Source organism: Brienomyrus brachyistius, unplaced genomic scaffold (assembly GCF_023856365.1).
Source record: "Brienomyrus brachyistius isolate T26 unplaced genomic scaffold, BBRACH_0.4 scaffold32, whole genome shotgun sequence".
Taxonomy (NCBI): Eukaryota; Metazoa; Chordata; class Actinopteri; order Osteoglossiformes; family Mormyridae; genus Brienomyrus; species Brienomyrus brachyistius.
In genome coordinates, this window is record NW_026042307.1 from 167,696 (window position 1) to 187,781 (window position 20,086).

Below are 20,086 nucleotides of genomic sequence, written 5' to 3' on the forward strand. Positions count from 1 at the left end.
TAGAAATAGCACGTATATCCTGTAACAAAAGATAATGGGTCACAAAGAAGTTTAGCATTTTGTTAGTAATAAGTAGTTACTCAATTCGCTCCTTGCTGAAAGGGACCGTGGTCTGATTAAATCCTGCAGTAAAGTATATTGTTAATAAAAATTTCATTCTTCAGACTGCAAACGCATGCAAAGCATTTCATATGTGGTCGTACCTCTGGCATGTCCGTGTCTGCTGACACCGTTTCTTCATCAATAGCCCTAGATGTACTAGATGTACCTAGATGCCATCAAACTGCAAAATGAGGAACCCTAAATTTGTTGAAGAAACAGAAAATTGCATGGTACTATATCCTTTAATTAAAATAACATTACATACTTAAATATGGGTCAAGAGTGATATGCACTGATGTGACTGTGGGATCAGCGAGAAATATTACATCCGCTCTCACTGCAGAGACAGGCATACCAACAGTTATCAGACATCAGTATTAAGGGATGGACACTGTAGGATCACACATGCACATATCACAAAGCTTAAACTCCAGGTGGCCTGAGACAAGGCCTACCCTGGTACGAGAAGGCACACATCGACCTAGGCCCCAAAGGGGGGTTTGTGACCCCACACACATAGATAATCAGGGAGGCCAGCACTCCAACTTTTATTGCTCAAAGTTTTAATGACCTACAGATAGCAGAGTGGATCCCCAGGGACAGGGGCCCCTCGACTTGGCACACAACCCCATCCCCCGACATCCTGCCTTACATACCACTCACCCAGCACCCCACAGAAAGTTTCTGTTAAGTTTGGTTTTGTATACCCTGTGTAGCATGATGCTTATGTCTCAATATGCAAATCATGTGTGTGTGTGTGTCCTTAGACAGTCTCAGTTTTGTGTGCCACCCTTATAACCATGTTCACAGAGTATCAATTATTTTACCCCTCACACTTAAACACTTGTATAAATTTGAATAAATAAATAGGTATAGCTACCACTGCATATATGTTATACCAGAATAATCTTGGAAATTGAATAGTCTAACCAGGGACCTTAGTGTGCCCTAACTTTTGAAGATTCGTTTCCTTTGTCTGACAAACCTTCCCCCCCCCCCCCCCTTTTTCTTTGCCACATTCCTCGGCAACCCTTATCTGATCTTTGTATTTCACCATGCCTATCCAAGGGTAAGATGTGCTGATGACAAGAGAATGTCATATAATGTCTGTATAAAAGGGTATACATCTGTTGAGGTGTAACCTATACTGTATACCATATATACCACATACTGGTGTGAGTAATAGAACATAACATAATAGCATAATATAAGTAATCATTAATTAATCATCACAGATGGTATTTGGTGTGAACCGCTAGGCTGGTACGGCATGTTTGGTATCAAACCGAAGGAAAATCACTCCAGTTTCCAAATCTGGTCAATGGTTACCACAAAAGTGGACATATCAAAAGTTACACCAGCCTAATGAAAATCACCATTACCAGAGAAGTCAGTCTGGTCATAAATCCCAAAAGGACTGATACCGACCCCTTTCCGAAGCCCGCCAAATGGATGGTCAGCCATTGGTCCAGGACTCGAATTCCTGGTCACTCCTAATCACGAACCTTATGCTATAAAACCTGGCACCTCAGAACAAAGAGCGAAGAAAAAGGGAAGAAAAATGAGAAACAAGCAGCGTTCTTGAAGCCCGTCGGTGAAGACCCAAAGAACTGCAACTCAGCCCAAGCTTCACCAGAAGAAAGAACCGGAGGGACTACACTCCAACAACCGCTGCAAACACCGCGCCTCCCTGAGAGCCATCACCCATCAGCTCATCAGCCACTGCAACCAACTGCAAAGACCTCCCTCTTTCATGCATCCAAGTAAACCAACTTCCTTTCCTTTCTAACAACCTAAACTGTCCTATTCACCTGCTATATTCCTTTAGGTTTATATTCCTACAAACTGCTTGCTTTGCAGAACAGTTTTTCCCTTTTCAGGTTAATCATTTTAAATCTGGTCACTGCATTTTCATGATTACATCGTTTGTGTCTTTTCCGTTATTTCATGTTTATTGTTTGTTAGGTGTAATGTTTGTCTTATGTTAGTTGTAGGAATAAATGCATGTCTTTTTACACAACTTCAGCCTCCGTCATTGAGTGCTCACAATAGTCCCTGCCTCTGTGCGATCTGGCTACTACGCTCTGAAACCTCTAAACTCGCCTGAAATATCGCGAGACTCTCTCTCATCGGCCGTGAGGGGAGCTTCGCTACCAATCGTTTACATTACCTGGTGACGCAGCTCGCTGGACGAGCCTACTAACCCAGGTTATTAAGCGATACTGGTTATTAATGAATCCCATTTAAGTCTCACATTAACAGATATCGGGGATTCGCAATTGAGTTTGGAGAAGCCGACCATTCGGCATAACAATTGGTTAATAATCAGCATTAAATAATAATTAATTAAAAGTTAATTAATTTCAAAACATATTGGTGGAGATATTAAAATTTACCTGAGCTAATAATTCCTACATAATTGGTGGAGAACGCGGGCACAAGGTTTAAACTTATTGTGAGCACACAATTTAAACTTTTTATGACCGAACGTACAGTTGATTAAGCGCTACAGTGAACTGATTGCAAAAAGTTGAGGATCGATCGCACTCAGGGCAATCTGAAGGCATATAAGCGGGAACATACGGGCTTAATATAGTTATTTTTATTTCTGTTATTAGTAGTTATATTATTTTGTTTTATTTTTGGTTATTTTATTTTAGTTTATTTCGTTTAAAACTGCAGTAAACCTTAACCCTATGTCTGACGAGATTCTCAGATATAGCGCGTTGTTTCCAGGATCGATTCGGACGAGTTTCTCCGTTTCCATATATCCTGGCAGAGATCTCTCTATTAGCGAACAGGAATTCTTGTTACGAGGTTCTAACCTGAATTCTGTTGCGCTTGGACTCCCTGAGATAAGACCGATAGCTTAGCTACCTATCAGGATCTTACTCATATGTGTGTGCCTGCTTTAGACAAAGCAAGTTTAACACCACTTTGCGCTGCGAGCCAAGTGTGTGTGTAATTTGGAAATTGGGAGTCTCCAGTTCTTGAGACCCGCCGTGGTTTCAGCACCATTTGCGACGAGATATAGTGCACTCACTATTTAGATCCGTCGCCGTAACGCGAGCGCTGCCTCGCTCCAGTAATTGTTTTAAGGGGTTAAACTGCGCAAGGCGCAGAAGGCCGCAAGCGGCATGTGCATGCATTAAACGTGTGTGGCACTCATCGATCGTCGGCAATCGCCTAGCTATCTCTTTGGTTACGAGTGAAGTCTGCGAACGCCACTCTAACCACTTAGAGGTCAGAGCCCTGAGGGCCTGCCTGACGCCAATTTTTTTTTTGGGTCACCAGTGACCCTACCCCTTAGGCTCACTTGCCTGGGACCCCCCACAAAGGGAGCAACGCCCCATTGAGCCTCTAGTGGTCAGTCATAGAACTACCACTCCATTTCGAAATTGCGCCTCTAGTGGTCAGGCCTAGAACTATCACTCAATTTTGAGATTGAGCTTCTAGTGGCAAGCCATAGCAGTGCCATTCCATTGAAATTGCACCTCTAGTGGTCAGCCATAGTAGGTTAATAATATCTGAGTTGGGTCTCGTGGTCATCTGCGGTAATACCAACACGCATAATCGGACACACAGGTTCTTGCCTGAAAGCCTTAATCAACTTTTTAATCAACTTGATTACAACACATTAACATCTAATTAGGTTATTGCTGCATAACTAATTGATGTTTTCAATTGAATAAGAAACACAACTCATTGGGTTTGATTTCTGTTTTACCTTTTTGATTTATTTTAGGTTTTATTTCACTTTATGCTTTTATTCACTCCCTCTCCCCCAACAAGGGTACTTGCATAGAAGTTCAACCATTATTAACAACAGTCAACATACACAATCACATCGAAGAGTCGTTTGGGTGTGATCAGTTGAGCTCTTCCTGTGCTAGGTGCTTACCATTCGCTCTCTGTTGGTTGAGCTTGTCTGTGGCTCTGCTGTTACTGCTTACGATCATACAGTTTGTCAGAACCGAAGGGGAGTTCTCAGCAATTAGACGCCCAAAAGCGTGCCAGCCCGGCTGCACCCACTGACTCATTAAGGGCAAGGCTGACAGGTACCTCAGGCGGTCATTACAACTTTTGAGCAGGACCTCGTCTAGGGTGAGTTCTGAGAACGGCCCTAGCTTGGACTCTCACTAGGGTGGGTGATACCTGAAGGCTATTTTGCCAGCCTTGGTCAAGTCAGGTCTCAGGTAGTGCAGCCGATAAGCTGAGCCCCACCTGGGTTGTCTCAGTTGTGCGTACAGAACACTCCCTTCCAAGTTGACATTGCTGGGGATCGGGGGAGTGGGAGCCGGACTCAGGCCTGCTTGGCTGGGATTGAGCTTGTGGGACGTGCCCTGTTCAGGAGGGACACCTGACAGCGTTCAAACCTCTCCACCTGCATCACTAGCTTAACACCGCAACAATTCGGATAGGGACAAGTAAAGCAGAACCTGCTAGTGGTCCCCCTTCTGGTCAAAGCGGAGTTGTTCAACAGAGCCCAACCCAGGGGTAATCTGATCTGCAACAGCAAGCTAAGTTTGAATGCAGTCCCATTGCTTTTGAAGCTCTTGTTTTCCACTTTCTATTCCCAACTTCTCCTGTCATCTTCTGACACTGTCAGTAGTCACAGACCAACAATTTCCAGGATAAGGTTTTATCCTTTATCCCTGACTAGGGCATCTCTCAAGCCCTAGAGTAACTCACACTGTTCTAACCTGCAACAACTTTTCCCAGGGAACAATTTTTGTTTGTTTATTTTGTCGTGGGTAACTATTCCCATGGTTCACTACACCCTTCCCGTTACCCATTGACAGGCCCCAGTTCTACTTTATTTTATTTTGTTGGTTTTATTTGTTCACCTAGATTTAGGTGTCAAGCCACCCACATAGGCAACACCCAGCCTGAGTGTAACAGATTTCTGCGGCCACCCTGCAGTTGACTGAGTCACAATGATCCACATGGAAAGCCCCCTCAACAAGTGGGAAGATTTGGGTACCTGGCCTGATGTTGTGACTTCCGACTTCCTGCCCAGTCATGCCGATCTCATACGGTCCAAAGCAGCTGACCAAATTGAGGACGACATCGCTGAACTAATGGCCATGCCACCCACTCAGAAATGCGGGAGTAAAAGGCTAACCAAAGTACTCGGCTCCCTCGCACACAAACTTCTAGCCAGGCTGAAGACAAATGAAGAGGAAACGTCCTGTCTCCAGCAAAGGGTGCAAGCACTCCAACAGCAGGAGAGAGACACCCAACAACCTCTGGCAGAGACACAGGGAGATGCAGTCCAGGCCCAACATCACATTGAGAACCTCGAGCAAGAACTCCAACAAAGAAGGTCTCCGTCCCATGAGGAAGGATTACCTGGTGACGCAGCTCGCTGGACGAGCCTACTAACCCAGGTTATTAAGCGATACTGGTTATTAATGAATCCCATTTAAGTCTCACATTAACAGATATCGGGGATTCGCAATTGAGTTTGGAGGAGCCGACCATTCGGCATAACAATTGGTTAATAATCAGCATTAAATAATAATTAATTAAAAGTTAATTAATTTCAAAACATATTGGTGGAGATATTAAAATTTACCTGAGCTAATAATTCCTACAACACCTAGAGAGATAGAAGTGGACAGTACCTTCTACAGTGGGGCAAAAAAGTATTTGGTCAGCCACCGATTGTGCAAGTTCTCCCACTGAAAATGATGGCAGAGGTCAGTAATTTTCATCATAGGTACACTTCAACTGTGAGAGACAGAATGTGAAAAAAAAAATCCATGAATTCACATGGTAGGATTTTTAAAGAATTTATTTGTAAATTAGGGTGGAAAATAAGTATTTGGTCAATAACAAAAATTCAACTCAATACTTTGTAACATAACCTTTGTTGGCAATAACAGAGGTCAAACGATTACTATAGGTCTTTACCAGGTTTGCACACACAGTAGCTGGTATTTTGGCCCATTCCTCCATGCAGATCTTCGAGAGCAGTGATGTTTTGGGGCTGTCGCCGAGCAACACGGACTTTCAACTCCCTCCACAGATTTTCTATGGGGTTGAGGTCTGGAGACTGGCTAGGCCACTCCAGGACTTTCAAATGCTTCTTACGGAGCCACTCCTTTGTTGCCCGGGCAGTGTGTTTGGGATCATTGTCATGTTGGAAGACCCAGCCACGTTTCATCTTCAAAGCTCTCACTGATGGAAGGAGGTTTTGGCTCAAGATCTCACAATACATGGCCCCATTCATTCTTTCCTTAACACGGATCAGTCGTCCTGTCCCCTTAGCAGAAAAACAGCCCCAAAGCATGATGTTTCCCCCCCCATGCTTCACAGTAGGTATGGTGTTCTTGGGATGCAACTCAGTATTCTTCTTCCTCCAAACACGACGAGTTGAGTTTAGACCAAAAAGTTCTACTTTGGTTTCATCTGACCACATGACATTCTCCCAATCCTCTGCTGTATCATCCATGTGCTCTCTGGCAAACTTCAGACGGGCCTGGACATGCACTGGCTTCAGCAGCGGAACACGTCTGGCACTGCAGGATTTGATTCCCTGCCGTTGTAGTGTGTTACTGATGGTGACCTTTGTTACTTTGGTCCCAGCTCTCTGCAGGTCATTCACCAGGTCCCCCCGTGTGGTTCTGGGATTTTTGCTCACCGTTCTCATGATCATTTTGACCCCACGGGATGAGATCTTGCGTGGAGCCCCAGATCGAGGGAGATTATAAGTGGTCTTGTATGTCTTCCATTTTCTGATAATTGCTCCCACAGTTGATTTTTTCACACCAAGCTGCTTGCCTATTGTAGATTCACTCTTCCCAGTCTGGTGCAGGTCTACAATTCTTTTCCTGGTGTCCTTCGAAAGCTCTTTGGTCTTGGCCATAGTGGAGTTTGGAGTCTGACTGTTTGAGGCTGTGGACAGGTGTCTTTTATACAGATAATGAGTTCGAACAGGTGCCATTAAGACAGGTAACGAGTGGAGGACAGAAAAGCTTCTTAAAGAAGACGTTACAGGTCTGTGAGAGCCAGAGATTTTCCTTGTTTGAATTGACCAAATACTTATTTTCCACCCTAATTTACAAATAAATTCTTTAAAAATCCTACCATGTGAATTCATGGATTTTTTTTTCACATTCTGTCTCTCACAGTTGAAGTGTACCTATGATGAAAATTACTGACCTCTGCCATCATTTTCAGTGGGAGAACTTGCACAATCGGTGGCTGACCAAATACTTTTTTGCCCCACTGTACATATTTCTCCCGGGCACCTGGGAGGATGATGTCTGACAATATCCCCCCTTCTATTCTTTCCACCTGAGGCCGTCCTCGATTGACGCTCAGTGCCAGCTGCTCTGCTGGTGTGAGGCCCTCAAGTGGAGGCCCCCCACCAGTAGCAGTGGCCTGGCTCTTTTTCTTCGTGGCTACAGTTACATTTATGAATTTTGTAAACTATTGTTATCAAACTGATATTTCTTCGTAAGATATTTTTACATTTTGTTTTACTTGCTGCCAGGTTCTTCGCTCTCCACTGAGAGTGCTTCTGTTGAGATATAATAGTGAAGGATGGATATGCAAGTCAAGGGTTAGACAAATGGGTCAGTGGAGCTCACACACACATCTAAGTCAGTAGAGCTGCAATTAACAACCTAAAGTCTTTGTAGTTATGGGGATTACACATAGGCTTAAATTGTATTTACTAGACCACTGCCAAGTCACATAGATCAACAATCTAAGTTTATTACGAGCAGTTTATTTTTTATTGTTTTATTTTTTTATTTTTTTTATTATTAATATTATTTTATTATTTTAAGTTTATTACGAACAGCCTCCATCACTCTCAGCACTGGAGCCCCCCAGGGGTGTGTTCTGAGCCCCCCGCTGTACTCTTTGTACACATATGACTGTGTGATCACTACCAGCTCCACCACCATCATTAAGTTTGCTGACGACACCGTCGTGGTGGGCCTGAGCCCTGATAACAATGAGACGGCCTACCTGAAGGAGATTAGGAATCTGGAGAACTGGTGCCAGAGGAACAACCTCCTTCTAAACGTCAGTAAGACAAAGGAGTTGATAGTGGACTGCAGCACTAAGCAGGAGAGGAACTACCAGACCCCCGTCATCAACGAGAGCCCAGTGGAGAGAGTGGACAGCTTCAAATACCTCGGTGTTCACATCACGCAGGACCTCTCATGGTCCTGTCACATCAACACCGTGGTGAAAAAGGCCCAACAGCGTCTCTACCACCTCAGACGATTGAGAGACTTCTGACTGCCCTCCAAGGTGCTCAGGAACTTTTACTCCTGCACCATAGAGAGTATCCTGACAGGAAACATCTCAACCTGGTTCGGGAACAGCACCATGCAGGACAGACGAGCTCTACAGAGGGTTGTGCGATCAGCTGAGCGCACCATCCGCATCGAGCTCCCTGACCTGCACTCAGTCTACAGCAGGCGGTGCTGGACCAAGGCCAGGAAGATCGTGAAGGACTTCAGCCATCCCAAAAATGGACTGTTCTCTCTGTTGAGGTCAGGAAAGCAATTCCACTCCCTGAAGGCCAACACAGAGAGACTGAGGAGGAGCTTCTTCCCGCATGCGATACGGTCTCTTAATCACACCACCACACAGTACTGACCCACACATATGGTTTTTACATACACTCTGGACATTCGTTTACACTAGTGGCCACTGCACAACTACACTTCGTGGTCATCAAATCACTCTATCACAAGTCACTTTAAATAAATCACTCTTAAGCATATTTGCACTGCACAAGACACTTTAAATATGTGGATTGCATAATCCTGGACATTACCATTCCTTTATTACCATTTATTCTAACTCCATTCCACACAAAAATTACATAAATATATACCTACTCATACAGCTGCTCTTATTGTTCTATATTTCTTCATATATTCTTCATATATTTTCTATATTGTGTGTTTTTGTTGTACAGTTATTTTATTTTTAACTTTAATTTTTATATTTTATTTTATTCTTTCCTAGTTTAATTTACCTTTTATTTTAATTTTCATATTTATTTCCTATTCCTATTCATAGTCTTTTATTTTTAGGTCAGGAGCAGTTATCTAAGCATTTCACTGCATATCGTACTGTGTATGACTACGTATGTGACAAATAAAATTTGAATTTATTAGTAACATGGAAAGATGAGATAGTTATTTGTGCAATTTCAATGCAATTTAAAGTACTTTATGGAGATCAAAGAATAAAGAATTACACAATAAAGTAAAACGAACATATAAAACCAAAAGAGAGAGGAGTCTGTTGGCCAGGAGGTTCAAACTAGGAACCTTCTTGTTGCGAGGCAACAGTGTTAATCACTGTATCACCGAATCACTAGTCACACATACTGGTAACATGTACATGACTTACGCATTTAGTCTGTCTGCAATATTCTGCCAAGCCATCACTCTGGCTTTATTGATAGCTACAGTATTGCCTTTTTTTTTGTTATAATATTTTTGTATTTTTCATATAGCTCCTTCAGAAGTATTTGTTCTGCTGCGAAAAAAAGCTGCTCTCGGTTTGCTCTTGTTCTGCGTCATTTTATCTACCACCTAAATATCTCGGGTACGTGCACTAAGTGAGACTATGCAAGTCTGTCTGAAGTAGCCTTGATTAGAAAAGTCTCGTTCTGCGTTAGTGGAACGACTTCAGGCTTAATTGGGAGATGGCGCTAGTTTGAGTCTCACTTTTTCAGTGGAGTCTGACCTTCTTTAGCTACTTTCATAGAATACCCCCCTGAACTAGCTCTAATCTTCCTTCAGGAAATAAGCTTAGTTTATTCAGGAATAAGTGGTACAACACACTCTCAGAAATATTTTTAAAGGTTTTTATTATAAAACAAACTTTTTGGATCTGTTTCTCTTCTTCTCCATCAGCTCCTCCAAACTCGATTGTGAATCCCCGTGAGTCTGTTAATGTGAGACTTAAATGGGATTCACTAATAACAAGTATCGCATAGTAACCTGGGTTAGAAGGCTCGTCCAGCGAGCTGCATCACCAGGTAACGTAAACGATCAGTAGCGAAGCTCCTCTCACCGCCGACGAGGGAGAGTTTTGCGATATTTCAGGTGAGTTTGAGGTTTCAGAGCTTGTACCTGGAAATTAAGCTCTGTGATATGTGCATGTGTGATCCTACAAAAGAAAAGCTTAGTTAGAAGACAAAAATGAAAACAGAATGCATAGTATCTAAATTAGACCATAGAGTACACTACCTGATCACATGGCAAAGATGTAGTTACAGAGGTACAGGAGGGCGGTTGAATTTCATGTGACCCTGGTTATTTAAACTTCTGGGCTCAGGAGGATTTTAATAGTTCCAGAAGTGACCCGACAGCGCCAAAGTAGCCCTGTAAAATAATAAAAACCATTATGCACATTATAAACAGTATACATTCATTTTGTGGTGCTCATAGCAAATAAATAACTGCTTTATGAGAAAAAAAATCATAAATAACGGAAATAAAAATCGCATCAACAAAATGGCTGATTCTTTAGCAGCTTATAGGAAAAGTTCATAAGCTAGCAGCCATTAACATTCATTAACATTCAAGACGTCAAGGGAGGCTTGAGGTTAAAATGACTCATACCTCATGCTGAAGAAACAGCGCTTTCATTTGTCCAGCAGACCAGTACTCCATTGAGTAGGCCAGGAGCTTCATGGACAGCATGTTACCCCTCAGGAAGTTGCCCACAAACACAACTCTCTCTATATTCTTCAAAGAATAAAGAAAGCAGTAAGCAAGCAGTTTTAAACAAATACCCCCGTTTAAAACAAAAATATACTTGTTGCCCCGGTGGTTACTGAACAGCATGAAGGAAAGGCTTTTACTACTATTGGAATTTGGGTTTTAAATCATGGGAGACACTAGAGAGTAACTGCATTCTGATGCTTGTTAGACATAAAAAACTGTAAGAAACTTTTAATATCTTGACAGAATAGAGGGCAACATTGTTTATTAGGGAAAAGCTAGAATTCTGTCTTTGTTCTGGATATGGATTTGCTCAACATAATGGCAAATTCCTTTAGTAATGTGGTTCGTCCCATTCTGCATCACGTATGTGAATCATATATGAACAGAGCACACAGGCACGATGTGTGTAAGTCCTGATAAATGTTTACCTCATTCCGGGCACACATCCTGGTGATGGAGCCAATGTTATTAGTGACGGCAACTAATGCTGCTCTGGCCAGATCTTCTTTGGACACCAAATCGCGCTGCTCCTTGGAAATCATGTTTCCAAAACTGAAACAAAGAGTACACAACTATAAATAAACCCTATTTTTTTCTTCTCTGACATGTCTTGGTTATTCCTGCAGCATCAGGTATCATGCAGATTATTGCTGACACCTCTGGGCAGTGGTGGCTTAATGGTTAGGGAAGTGCACTTGTAATTGAAAGATTGCAGGTTTGAATCCCCGACCAACAAGGCACCACTGAGGTACCCTGAGCAAGGTACCGTCCCCAAGCACTGCTCCCCGGGCACTGAGTTAGCTGCCCCCTGCTATGTCACATTGTCACATATATATGAGTTAAATGCAGAGGACACATCCCGTTGTTGTGCAGTGGTGTGTCAACACTGATCATTAAATTCTAGGTTTAAACATGACTGAGGGTTACTGCATGCCAGCTGCTTTTCAGATTACTCAGCACCCACCACCTCCAGACATCCTTCCTTGCTGTAGTGACTTTTTACAGTATTACATTTTTTAAGCACAATTTTAAGCCTTGATTCAGGACCGGGGATGCAGGTCATTCTAGGCTGACTTAAATATTATATGACTACATCCTACCTGGAGGCCACAGTCCAGCCTGGGAGACCAAACCTGTCATAGTCTCCCCCATAAATGTCCTGCACAAGCTTGTCCACCCGTGTGCTGTCCCCATGTGAGGCCATCTCCAGTGCTTCCTCAAACGTGGAGCAACCCGTCAGCAGGCAGCACAGTCCATGGAACGTTCCTCCACCAAGACTGAAAGCCAGACAGTTTCAAACTGTTATATCAATATTAGCTTTAGAAGATTTGAAAATTATCACCAGAGGCTAGCTCACCTTGTTCCAGTGACACGTCTAAAATTGTCTCTGCCATGGACTGCCAGAATGCTGACCCCAGATCCGATGTTGACTAGTAGGAATGGGAAAGGGTTCTCCAGTTGGAATGGTTTGAGGAAGCACTGCTCTGGATGGTTAGGATTTTCCAAGTAGAAACACTCAGAGGGTCCACTGGAGCTCATGAAAAGGACCCCCCGGATGACACAATCCAACTCATCCAGTTGCACGAGCTGTAGACCAGCAATCTGAAGGGGTTACGGGGAAAAAAAAGTCATAATAGGATTTGTGATTTCCTCTGGAAATTTCACATTTTCAAAGAGAAAGTGAATTGCATTATATTGTAATGAAATGTAACATCAACAGAACTCACCGTTCGGAAATCAGCCTCAAACTTGTGGGCCCCACCACCTGTGGCACAGAGTGTGGTATGGAGCCCGGAGAACTGCTTGTCACGGGTCATTTGCAGGAAGGTAGTCAGGTCTTGGGTGGGGAAACGAATGAAATGCAGGTTCCCCATTCGGCCACACAGCTCCAGATCCTTCACTTCCAGCTGCACATCTCGAATGCCGGTGGAGCCATAAGCCACATTAGAGGTCAGACAGGAGCGGATGTTTTTCAGGTTCTCCGCTTCTGCCTGTTCCTCCTCTGGTTCGAAGTAGACTAATTTTACAAGGGTCCCACCAATGTCTATTCCGAACCAGGGAAATGCTTTAGCAAGAAAAAAAGGAAAGTAATTACAATCCTGTTTGATATGTACAAATCTCATGAATAGAATAACTAAAGACGATTAAACAATTTATCCATCCATCCATTTTCCTGCTTATTCAGCACACTGCTTATTCAGTACCAACTGCAGAGACCACAGCACTTCAAATGACAATAGGAAACGTCACAACATGAACATGAAACACCTAAAAATCATCAGGTAAAGTTAGGCCGGTAACTGATGATATGAAAACAGCAGTAATCAGGGCAAATGTGGTGTTACTGATTACCTGGCAGTTTAAGTTTCTCTAGGTAATAAACAGCACTTACCCAAGTCAAAGTATCATCACAAATATAAGCAGATGCGATAGATAAATAAACCAATCTTAAGTCGGTCCGGCTGCCTCGTGCCCATTGCTTCCGGGATAGGCTCCGGACCCCCCACGAGCCAGTAGGATAAGCGGTTTGGAAAATGGATGGATGGATGGATGGATGGAAATTGGTCCGGACCAGCATCTCTTATGTTACATTAAAACGGGAAGCCTGGCAAATAACATGACAAAGGTCTTTGGACGGGAGTGGCGGGGACACTTACAAGGTGGCTCCACGGTGTGTACGGCAGGGATGGGCGATGTGCAGGGGTTGGTCGGCTCCTCTGGTTCTCTGGGCACTGCCATTGTTAAGTGTAAGTGATACATTACTACACATATATTTAATCAAAACGAATTATTATTGTTTGAAGTGTTAATCCGTGAAAACAGTATTACTCTTTCAAGTGTGTAGCACATACGTGTGTAATTTAAAAATGTGTTTTTATCTAAATGTGAAATGCATATATGTTACACATATAGACGATAATTATCCAGGTACCTTCCTGGAGCTCCGCCCTTTTACGGAGTCGCCGCACAAGGTACGCTGTACCGGCAGCTGCAACCACCAGTCCGGTTGCGCAGAGCAAATGGCGCGGCTGGAAATAGCGAAATAAACTGGCCATGGCTATCACCTGATGCTTCCTCCAATAACTACTAAGACGAAATGAGAATCGTTTGCCCGGCTGCGGTATTTATTCTCTTCCACGTCACACTGGTATTCTAGAACGTATTTTATGTTAACGTCACTGCAACGTAGAGGGGGAAAATGCGTCATCGGGGGCGGAGCTTATGGAAGGGCCAAAGCGTCTTAAACCTTTCATCTAGAAACGGATTATTTCAAGTCTGCAGACTTAGGAAAAGTATGTATAAAGACGGCGATAATTCACACGATAATATTTCAGCCTGTCGACGTTACATTTTAAACAAAGTACGTGATCCTTCAAAATAAAAGGACAATCTTCCACAGTAATTTGTAAATTCTTTCATACCTTCCCACAATGAAGATAACTGACAGAACTGTGTTTTTGCCTGGACACACTGCACTTTGATGTGCTTAGTGAAGCTGCAGTTATATATCTTAGCCTATATACCGTCCGTTGGGAATGGATTTTTGCCACTGCTTAGAAATTTTAATCACTTCTTGTTATCTACTTAATTGTAATCTTTCCACAATTTCCCTAAATTGACTGGCAACCACCAATACATTGTGCGGTGTATACACCCATGATTTCCTTATATTTCTTATCCAGCGTTTAATATTTCAGTGCAAAATACTCTGTACTTGTGCAAAATATTTGTTCTTTGGCGCCTTAGCATTTAACATTGTCTGAGCGATCTTAAAGTTATCATGGACTTGGTTACAAAGAAAACGGAATTTTCTTCTATAGAACATTTAATTATCAATGTGCGCGTCAAAAATCCCGTTACGCAATTCGCGCACGGGTGAACCATTAATTAACGTACTAACATGTTCACCGTTTTAATCTGGCTTAGATGTAAGTTATAAAAGCCAACATATAAACACATAACCAACGTGTGCTGTTATTTTGTATTACAGAAAATATGTAATCAAGAGTTTCAACCTACATCTCTGTAATGTACTTTACTCTTACTGCATCGTTCCTCGTGTGTTCAAGTCCTAGGAACAAAATAACATTATACAAACATGAAGTATTACGAAATTTTGCGTATTGTAAAGTAATGAATAATGTGTTATTAGCTAACAAAGCTAGTTGCAATCTGCCAAAATAAATAATGTTTATAAAAATTGATCGACGTGAGACGATGAAATTCAATTTCACACGGTCTTTTATTGATTAACTGTTGGTTTTTGTTTGTTTTTATTCAACCCTTTATTGCTGTTGCAATATACCATATTGGTTGCCATAGGTCTTCAATGTATTACAGTATGTTCACGTTAAAGCCACATTCTGCCGATCGCTGGCCGCTCCCTTGTCCATTTGCTCACAGGTGTGGAAGTGAGCGTCAGCCGGAATGGGAGTTTAGACTAAACCATTTTAATGGAGGGTAGGGGTTCTCTAGGTAAAAACTGTCAGGAAAAAAAACGTTAAATTATGTGATGAGAAACATTAATCATTAGTGTTTTTGTCAACTATACATTATAGTTTATATGATATTATTGAGGGGAACGATTCCGCATCTCAACAATGGAGGGGATGTGTCCCTCCGCCCCCCCTCCAAATCTATGAGTGTTCATCACTTAAGAAAAAGAGGATGTTTAATTTTGACTGTATCTTCCTGTTATCATGATAAAAAAATTAAAATCATATCAGTCGATGTCGATAATTCTCGCAGTGAATGTGAGATTATTTCCAGTTTAAAGACTGCTTTTGCTCCTGAGTGAAAGTCGAAGAAACCAGATGGTTAATTACCAAGCTGAAGCTGGCTTCTTTATTGTCAGAATAGTCAGTGTGACATGCACTTGCCACACAGTGTTTCACAAAGGCAGAAGTTAAACAGGATATTTTAGTCAGCGCTGACTAAACACACCGCTGGCATACTTCCTAGCTTCTCCAAATTCTCTGTTCATTATATTACTGTCTAGATTTTTCCATGCTGGAATTATGGAATATTATTTAGCACTATATAACATAGAATACAAGTACTGTGATATTATTAAAAAGTATGCCAAATATCCATGATGTAATCATTACAATGTAAACATACTGTAATGTAATCAACACAATGTAATCAACTGAGTATCTAATTGCACCTTTTGTTAGTCTGAGTTTCTGTTAGCTACTTTATGTTAGTCCTGAATCTATGAATACTCACTTTTATTGACATATATTTTATCACTATGTTAAAGGACAAATATATTATCAACCTTTTAGTTAGACAATGTGTAAAAGGCTGAAACTGCCTAGGTTTTCTACTCAGGGATTCGCCTGAGTTCACCAGAAGTTCACGGCTGAGCATTTAAAAAAAAAACGAAGTGGAGCTGCTCGTGCCACCATTATGTTCAGCCGAGAGACCAAACGGTAAAAGAAATGATGGACAAACTTATCACCTAGGGGTGTGGATTAAGGGAAATCAATTATTGTGAATGGCTGAAGGAATGATGATGCTTAAGTGACGAGATATTGTTAAATGATAAGAACTTGTATAAAACAGTACTGGACACACTTTTACGTGCCCGGCCTTGGTTGTAACTTCATTGTTGCAATAAAGACTGAATTCTGGATACTACACAAATGGACCTCTGACTTCTGATTTGGCGGGGAAGGAGAAAAAAACCACGACATAAATTGGCGTCACGAACAGGATCGGAGAAGAGACCTGGGGAGGCGACCACCTGGCGGAGAACAGGGAGACACCCGTCTGCATTTAAGTGGCGCGCCCTAAACATAGGTAACGAAAGGTTTTTATTATTGTTTAATAGAATAGGGAAATAGAATAGGGAGACGGAGACGGGGGTGTCTCGGGGACATATGCCGCCAGGCAGGGCCTCCCGGTAAGGGTACTCGCCGATTAAAAGAACTAAAGATAAGAGAGCTGTTTGTGCAGTGTCCAGTGGGCCCAGTGTGTGTGTGATGTGAGAGAAATCCCTAAAGGAAGGGTCACGTGTGGATATTCCCTCAGAGACAAGCCTTGAAGAAGGGGAAAGTTGACCCTGAGGGCTTGATATACTGTTGCGAGGCGTAGAAGCCTTGAAGGTTTAATAGTGATTTAAAGGTATTGCCCTGAGAGAGGGCCAGTGTTTGTGCTGCAGGTTCTTGGATTAGTGTGAGTCGGAGACATCGCCCTAAGAGAAGGGGGTCTTCTTGTTCTGATAAAGTAAAGGTTGGGTTGCCCTAAGGGAGGGGCCCGTGTGTTTCAAGTTGTGGGGGAAGAATGCTGTTATGTCGTGATGCAAAGATATTGCTAAGTTGCTAAGGAATTGTTTTAAGCAAAGGTTATATTGTGTTGCAAATAAAATATTGGTAAAGTAATAAGGCCAGAAAGAGCCTAAGTATTAGAAGTTGTGGGGATTTTAAAGGTCTGCTGGATCAGACTGGTTTTGTTATGCAGAAGTGGGGAAAATGGTCATATATGCAATTTTGGGTTAAATCAGAGAAAAAGCACATATGACGGATAAGTTGAGTGATAAGGTGCATAAAGCAGAAATAAGTACCCCAGAGGTAAAACCGCTTAGGAGACTAAAATTAAAAAGGGATCAATCAAGCAGGGGACTGGATAGAGCATTTGTGCATTTTTATAAAAAATCATTTATAGTAGTGGAAGTGCAGGTAGGTGAGTCTAGAATTTTGACAAATCTCAAAATAAAGTTTTTGAATCAAATGTGATTAGAAGATTCTACGGACTATAGAGACTAAGTTTAGAGATAAAGGGTATTAAAGCACATCTTTGTGAGAGAACAACAGGTCATAGACAAGAGGTTTTATGACTTCCCATGGAATTAGGGAGTTTAACAGAGAAAGCGTGAGGAGGTTCGTGTGCACGGTGAACAGACAAACGTAAAATCAGGCTGAAAAAAAGAGAGAAGGGAGGCTTTGGTATATGTGTGCTCATAGATAATTGGGTGCAACATTAAGAGTAAGTAGAAAATAATTTAGAGTCAGTGACACTTTAAGGTGAAGTAGGTTCAGTCAGGGAGAAAATTCTTATTAAGGAAAAGAAAGGAAAACAATAGAACACGGGTTGGCTGTGAGGAAATTTGTTAATTTTTATATCAGACAGGAAAACAGCCTACGTGACAGTAGAGTGGAGGAAAGCAGTAAAACGAAGGGCCCAGTAAAGGCAGCAGACACACCAGTACAGCAGTTGGGGAGGGAGCACCCCCTGCTTAAAACAAAGATAGAAAAGATGTCTAAAAAGTGGGAGAATAGAACAAAGGCTCTGGTAACTAAGTAGCCTAAAGGGGGCACATGGGATGTAGCAGTGAGGAGATGGAGACTCTGATAAAGTATCATAAGGCTAATAAGAGCACAGAAAGGCGTAAAAAGAAAAGGCATAAGGAACTGGAGGTTTTGAGGTTGTTTAAAGTAAAGGGAGAAACCTGGAGAAGGGACCAGAAAGCAATGAGAAAGGCACTAAGCGAGAAAGAAGAGATGAGGCAGGAAGGAATATGGCCACCGTCTTATCAAAGGCAGTACCCGTTAGTGGAAGCCCCACCTCCTTCATACAAGAGTCAGTTTCCAGTAATAGAGGGGAAGGTAGAATTCAAAGGTGAGGTGACACAGAAGGATGAAGGAAGGGAGCAGAAAGGAACGGCAAGTTGTCTAGATGGATACAGGGAAGTGAGTGCATTGCTGCGGCAGGCCGTGGAAGAAGGACTGTGAGGAAATGAGCTAATAACAGAAGGCCAGGTATGTGGGTCTGAGAAAAAAGGAAGTGCTAAAAAGGTGGGGAATGGAGTAAGTAGTGGTAGTGATGCAGAAGGGCTGATGCACCTGCTGGACACCCCTAACCCTCCATTTAAAGGATGGAGTCAGTTTCAGGAGAAGGAGATAGAAACGGAGAGTGAGGAAGGAGTAGAGGATAGAGTAGTGAGAAGCAGGAGGGCTGTAAGGCCCCCCCCCCCCCCCCCCAAGGTACACCAGGTACTCCGATGCTTCCGTTAATGGTGAAAGGAGCACAGACACAGTATGTGCCGTGGGCAGGACAGGATCTGGAGGGCCTGCTTCTCAGACTCCCAGTTCTGGCAGAATGGGCCGGAAAGTAGATAAAAGCATTAGAGGAGGTAACTATGGGTCGGCTCCTGGCTATAGGGGACATAAAGGCAGTTATGGCTCGCGCTTTGGGGGTGGATGCAATGGAGAGACTGCTGCGAAGCAGTGGCCTGGCAGTGGCGACAGGGACTCCTGTGAATGATGCATGTCCCTTTGATGGTTACCGCGCTAACCTCTGGCACCAGCTGCGATGTTTCCTCCACGGCTGAGTGTGGTTGAAATGAAGGTGGAGCCCATAAAGGAGGGGGAGAGCCCTGCTGCCTATCTGCAAGCTCAAGAAAAGCGGTGGCGCACTGAGACAGAGCAGGACCTGCAGAATCCGGCATTCAGAGGTCTGTACCGGAGGGCACTGCAGGACGCGCTCCCTAAGCCAGTGAGAAGCAGGCTAAGGCAAGTTGTGGGACTTATTACTATGCCTGAGCAGCAGTACCGTGAGCAGCTGATTCACGCTATTGACTTGTGTAGAGAGGAGGAGGACTCTGCTAAAGAGCGTGAGAGGGAACTGACAAAGAAACTGAATCAGATGCAGCTGGAGGAGCTGACCGCTAAAAAGAAAAAAGTCCAGGCACCAGTGGTTTCTCCGGACCCCAGCCCCCGGGGGCAGCCTGTGGACAGCCGGCAGTCTCCTGTCGCTGGGGCCCCTCAGAACACTAATTGGCCTTCTCTCCCTGATTGGAATAGAGCGAATAGATATGATAGGTGGGGGGGTGACCAGAGAGCACCTGATTTCCCACAAATTAGATGATCCCAGTCTATGGGAACACTGGGGAACAGGCCACTTCAGCTAGTGTGCTGGAACTGTAACCAGCCCGGACACACCACTAGAGTCCGCCCAATTCCACCCTTTCAGGGGGTGAACCCGAGACGCCCTATGGGCCCGGTTAATCCAGGAGGCTCTGTAGGTCCAATGCCAAATAGAGGCAGGGGTGGCAATCTGCAGTTGCAGAATAACAGACCACGGGGTCCGATCAACCCGTGGGCCCAGGGACGTTTATTCTAGGGGTGCCCAGAGAATCCTAAAGGGGGACCTCAGATGCCAATGTTGAGTAAGGGGTCTGAGGCTGAGCCGATGCTGCAGGTTCAAATAAATGGCAAAGTAATACCAATGATGATAGACACCGGAGCCACCTACACTTGTGTAGGACT

General features: G+C 43.2%; 2 protein-coding genes across 36 annotated transcripts in view; one reads left to right on the plus strand and one right to left on the minus strand.

Annotated features, from left to right (window-relative positions):
* The window catches only part of LOC125721112 (pantothenate kinase 3-like), a 341,923-nt gene that overhangs the window by 124,084 nt on the left and 197,753 nt on the right, over positions 1-20,086 (minus strand). For 5 of the 26 annotated variants that reach the window (XM_048997075.1, XM_048997064.1, XM_048997079.1 and 2 more), the window contains exon 1: positions 13,880-13,901. The exons of 6 other annotated variants lie outside the window; for them this stretch is intronic. Coding sequence is in view for 13 of the 20 variants with exons in the window: in XM_048997068.1 (XP_048853025.1) it covers positions 10,419-10,469; positions 10,710-10,835; positions 11,243-11,366; positions 11,915-12,091; positions 12,172-12,416; positions 12,542-12,879; positions 13,472-13,546; positions 13,747-13,870 (1,260 nt within the window). In the remaining 7 variants the exon portion in view is untranslated. Of the gene's footprint in view, positions 1-9,977; positions 10,255-10,334; positions 10,470-10,709; positions 10,836-11,242; positions 11,367-11,914; positions 12,092-12,171; positions 12,417-12,541; positions 12,880-13,471; positions 13,547-13,746; positions 13,940-20,086 lie in introns of those variants that run through there. 15 more of the 26 variants (XM_048997069.1, XM_048997054.1, XM_048997063.1 and 12 more) reach the window with 8 other exon arrangements.
* The window catches only part of LOC125721116 (pantothenate kinase 3-like), a 355,646-nt gene that overhangs the window by 90,574 nt on the left and 244,986 nt on the right, over positions 1-20,086 (plus strand). The gene's annotated exons all lie outside the window — the stretch shown is intronic.